Source organism: Myzus persicae, unplaced genomic scaffold (assembly GCF_001856785.1).
Source record: "Myzus persicae strain clone G006 unplaced genomic scaffold, MPER_G0061.0, whole genome shotgun sequence".
Classification (NCBI taxonomy): domain Eukaryota; kingdom Metazoa; phylum Arthropoda; class Insecta; order Hemiptera; family Aphididae; genus Myzus; species Myzus persicae.
Window position 1 is genome coordinate 4,724 of NW_019104097.1, and position 5,865 is coordinate 10,588.

General features: G+C 27.6%; 1 protein-coding gene across 1 annotated transcript; it reads right to left on the reverse strand.

Moving 5' to 3' along the window:
- Positions 1 to 524: 524 nt before the first annotated feature.
- LOC111038706 (kelch-like protein 3) lies at positions 525 to 4,423 on the reverse strand. The gene is made up of 10 exons (XM_022321923.1): positions 3,987 to 4,423; positions 3,702 to 3,930; positions 3,460 to 3,635; positions 3,287 to 3,383; positions 2,580 to 2,736; positions 2,388 to 2,509; positions 2,034 to 2,327; positions 1,805 to 1,945; positions 889 to 1,144; positions 525 to 803 (listed from the first exon to the last, which is right to left on the reverse strand). The coding sequence occupies exons 1-10, from the start codon at positions 4,094 to 4,096 to the stop codon at positions 619 to 621; spliced, it is 1,767 nt and encodes a 588-aa protein (XP_022177615.1). The 5' UTR covers positions 4,097 to 4,423; the 3' UTR covers positions 525 to 618.
- Positions 4,424 to 5,865: the final 1,442 nt, after the last annotated feature.

Below are 5,865 nucleotides of genomic sequence, written 5' to 3' on the forward strand. Positions count from 1 at the left end.
GCAGTCATAAATCTCTGTTTCGACTACCAGTGAAATCTATAGATTTATACAATATGCTCCCTAAAGATTCGACGTACTATAAACCAATTAAGTTGCCGAAAAATAAACATTATCTAGTTGTAAAATATAGTTACTTTGTTTAAAAATCAGATTCTAATTTCAACATTTGTCTTTGATAGTGCCTAAGTGTTTTCTTTCATTAAAATATTTTTATTTTTTACTTAATAACAAATATACAGATTTATACTCTTAATTCAACTAATTTTTAAGTAGTTTTGACTGTTTTGAGAGCACAAAACACATACATTTAATAAACTAATTATTTGTCAGGCGTTTCTTTCGGTTTTGTCTCTTTTACAATATATTATTATATATACTTATACCTATTCAATAACAATAAATCTTTTTGAAGTACTTCATGATGATAGATCTAAGTCGTTAGATATTATAAAATGTATATAAATAAAGAGAATAAGAAAAGTATTTTGTATTTTACATTTTCAAACCTTGTTTGTTTTGTTTTAATCAATCCAATTACTTTTACATAATAAAAAACCAAAACACAATCAAATGAATGAATTGAAAAACAATTTATATAAAAAAAAATATTTAGGTATTCTAACAAGTTATAAAATTAGGAGGTCTAACAATGGCTACAGCTCCCACACAATATTCTGGTACATTTATTGAAGCTTCTAGCAATGTCCAGGTATTAGAGATTAGATTATAGAATTCTACAGAACCACAAGTAACACCGATAATTCCACCAATGACATACAATAAACCATCTAATACAACTACACCTATATTAAAAATTTTACTCAAATTAATTACATTTGAAATAAATTGTTTCATAAAATAATTTTGAATTATTAAAAGAGTATTTACCTGCATTTGCCCGACAAAAATGCATGTCTGCAATAGTAATCCAAACTCCTGTACTTGGACTGTAAGCTTCAACACTTTTCAGAATTACAAATCCATTGTGGCCACCTATAGCATAGAGTACACCATCTAACACTCCAACACCAGCACCAGAGCGAGGTTCACACATTTCTGCGACTGGTGTCCATGTATCAAGACTGGGATGATAACATTCAACAGATTTTAAATCCTCATCCTCATCCTCATCATAACCTCCAACCTACACGATTAAATTAAAACATATTTCAAAATAACAACTCCATTAATTTTTCTTAATTACAAAACTACATTTTTAATTCATTCATTGTTATCAATATATCAAACTAAATATTGTAAAATTTAAACAAATAATTAGAAATTAAAAATCAAGCTGGATGATCAACTAATAAAGAATCATTTTGTAATCAAAATTATACATTTAAGCTTAATATAATGTTGAAAATATACATTGAACAAAATTTAATTTGCTTGTATATATTTTATATTATTATTTTCAAACGCTATCAATGTAAATAAGTAAGAGGACATTATACCCACATGTGTTCAGTGTTTTTTATGTCTTTCAAATGTTAAACATTGCAGAAACTGTTTTTCGAGGGTAAGAAAAACTCAGGCTGTACTCCAAGATAATCAACCAAATTTTCACATTTTAAAGACAAGGACATTGACTGTGCAACAGTGTTTTTTATTATTCGATATAAAAAATGTTAAAAACATTTTTATAGTTTAAAAATTAATTATTTTTTGGTTTATCAAAAGACTTTAAATTGGAGATATAATCCAAGATGAAGCATGGGAGATTTTTTTATTACCATAGCGATTATTATTGTAACAAAATATGTATTACACATTAAAAGTAATAAAGTAAATATTAGTTTACCGCATATAAAAGATTTTCCAGTACTCCAACACTAACGCCAGATCTCCTAAAAGACATACTAGACACCATACTCCATTCTTTGGTACTATAGTCAAAAACTTCTGCACTATTTAAACCACTTGAACCATCAAATCCGCCAACCTTGAATGTATTTTATAATTAATAAGTTTCTAAATTATAAAAGAAATAACTAAAAAAAATGTGAATTACATTTTTTAACATAACTTACGGCATACAGATAATTATTCATAATGCAAACTCCTAAACATCGTCTTTTAACTAACATGTTTACAGATGATTTCCAACAGGGTGATTCTGATGATAAATCTAGCACATCAACAGACTGAAGGGAGGATATTCCATTTACACCACCCACGGCAAACACAAAGTTTTCTTTTAATAAAACAAGACCACCTTCATTATGGTGTTGCATCACTTCTGGACCTGTCTGCCATCGGTTGATTTTTGGATCATACCATTCTGTACTACCAATTGCCCCTTTGCTTCCAACCACAAAAACTACCTGTGAAATATAAATAGATCAAAAATATTAGGAGAGAAATAAATTATGATTAAATCATACATTACGTAAACCAGCAGGGCGTCTAGGTTTAATCCGGATGCACTCTGGAACAGTGATAAGCTGATCTGACTGGTTTCTCTTAAGAAAATTAAAATGTAAAGCCTCCATTATATAATCTTTACCTTTAAAAATTATAAAAACATAAAATACTAATGCATCCACAATAAAAGAATATTTAAAGAAAGAACTCACATTTAGGATTATTATCAAGAAGAGGTTCCTTAATTACTTTTTGAAATATATAGTTTTCAGATGTTAATGGTAAACGTACATGTTCCATTAATTGTGGTAAAATACATTTTCTAGAATCCAACTCATGTTTTATCCAACGAATAACGCATTCAAATACCTACAAAAATAAAGAAACTTAAATAGGGCTTGGATTTCGATGAGTATTGCATATTTTGTATTTTGTTATTTGGTCATATATTTTGTACTTTATGGTCAATTTTTTCAGGGTTGGTAATAAAGTGTATTTAATGTTTTATAAGTTACGTGTATTATAATACCTCGTGTGTAAAATGTATAAACAACGAAAACGTATACAACTTTATAACAACTTAGACAAATTAAGGAATATTAAGTATACCTATATTCTTCTATCATTAAAATAATTAAATTTATAATTAATTAACAAATAGCATCAACTTGGTGATTTATACCTGATAATTGCTTTCTGTGCAGCAATCAAAAAAACTTTCATTCATTTATAATTTTAAATTGTTTTCTTAAATTAAACCAACATTCAAATTTAAACTCAAATAATAAGTCTGCTTCTTGGTTGTTTAGGTATAAATTGTAATGAGTAATTTAAAAATCAAGAAGATTATATATCAAAATAACTTAATTTTCCATTCTTCATACTAAAATACAACAATAATCAATTTTGATTTGCTCACTTTTTCTTCAGAAGCAACTGTAAGCTCATCACTGGAGATCAACATAACTAATTGTTCATATGACAAGGATAGGAATTCGTCACCTTCAACAACTTCTCTATGAATCAAAACATAACAATAAATACAATTCCTTTAAAGGCTCATTATCATGGATATTAAATAATATTGCATACGAAAAGTTTTGTTGAATATACAATTCTGAACATGTTAATAATTTTTTACAGCTGTGTAAATCAGCAAACGCATGTATACCAAGACAATTTGTAGAGTGCAGTTGTTTCTGTAAAAACTCACAGCATGCCTCGCTTACATCGTTTAACTGCAAGTGATTTGCAGCAGATAACAAAACCTTGAGGAGTAAATAGTTTAAATGATTTTGTTATACATAATAAAATCAAACTGTATCTATTATTACCTGTACATTTTTTTTAGTCACTATAATTTTCCCAGAATAAATAAAGTCTATTAAGAGTTGTAAGATAGTAGAATCTATTTGTTTTATACCAACAAGATCTTTATTCTTTTCAGCAAAATTTGTGAACATTGCATGAAAATATGGACTAGCCGATACTAAAACCACTTTATGTCCAAATATGATGGTACCATCATCAGTTTCCAGTTTAATATCACAAAAAACCCCATGTCTAAAAACAAACATTTATCATTAATGTTTATCTGGCAGTTTAAATCACCTACTTACTGGCGTAACGATTGTAAGACATCATACATTTCCGAATAAGACAATTTTTTGAACTCGAATAATTCTGATTCACAACTACTAGATATTGGTTTTGCTTGTAGATTTTGCATTTTAAATTTTATATTTATAGGTATTACATCCAGAACTTAAGTCTAAGACTCTGAGCACTATGCTCTTAAAAATACGTACAAATATTAAAGCAATATGAGAAAATTAAGTTGATTAGGAGGAGAAAAATAACAATAGTTAAATGAATGAATTCTAAACATTTAAAGAATTACGGAATAATATGTTTCGTAAATCATAGCACACGGTAATTCTTAAAAATGTGAAGAAACAAAACCTACCTCAAATCAGTGTCGCCACAAATAGGGAAATAAGACTTTATGAGAAATTATAGTTTATTAGCTACACATCACTGACTTATTGACGCCTTTCAGCAGTAGTTGAAGACTCGCGTCTCTTCAAAGACGTGTGTGTGAAGTTGGAGGACCATAGCTAGGGGCACGGACTAAGTCTGATATATAGAATAAACTAGATTGCTAACTGTGATAAGACTTGAAGTCACCATCCGCCATTTAAAAAGAGGCCAATGGGTCTTATCACACGTATTTAATATTGATAATAAATAAATTTATTTTGGCGCTAAAATTATATTTTGTTTTTCACTTTCTACAAATTTGACAATTTTGTGAATTAATTTATTTTAATTATGCCTTACAAATGTTGTGCCTATNTGTACACCTAAGTTTGCAGCTGTATGTGCATCATCAAGCAATTTTATTGCCAGAATTGCAGATTTAAGATCTCCAGCATCTGAAAAATATTATTTTTTTTTTATATTCTAGTATTGGTATTTATAATTTATATACATAATATATTATATAGGTGTTATATTTTACTGAGTTTATTACTAATACAATCTAACGTTTTGGGGAGACTTACCTATAAAATGAACAGTGACTCCTAAAAATGACTTGGTTGTATGTTTGTCTGTCCAAATATCAGTGGTGATACTACAATGCTCAATTTTTTTGAGTTCATTTTTGAACATATCGCTTATAATTTCATATTTATCATCCATACATTTTGTAATATATTTGCATTTAGGTAGTTTATACAGTGGTGCTGTTATTTTTAACAATTTTATAAATCCAGGCTTTTCAATAGTATTTAGTGGCAAGTTATCCTTGGCTATCATGTACAAAATAGTATTTGTAATTTTTATTTCACTTTGACCACCTTCTGAAATATGAATGAAAACAGTTTATAATTAAAGAAATTATTAGTTGAAAATTAAAAAAAATGTTGAATAATAATATATTAAAATTATTAAGACCTTTATAACTATTGAAAACTTGCACAGTTTTTGTAATTGTTTGTTGTTTAAAATGCATCATATTTGATGGTTGTACATGTATATCTTCCGAATTTGTTGTTACAGTAGGACTATCAGGATTAATATCTTCATTCTACAATTTAAAGTGCAATTGTAGAAGTAATTTATAGTTATAATTTTTATAATAAAATGAATTAGAAGTGTCTATTCGTCTGAAGTGATATGACTTACCATATATTCTTGTTCATGATTTTCTTGTATTTTTTCTATCTTAGATGGATGTCTCAATATCAAATGTTTTTTCATGTTTGTAGTATTTGTGCCTTTCACAATATTTAAACAAATAGTACATTTATGCTCAGACTTATTGAGAGAGGTAAAATATTTTCTAAATTTTGAAGACATCTTAAAATTGTAATACAGAGCACAGGCACACTAATAAAATTATTGTTTTAAAATATGGCATAACATATTGACAGATAACAATTATTGGCAATTCCAACACAAAATTAATAATATATAGCATAGGTACACTAATAA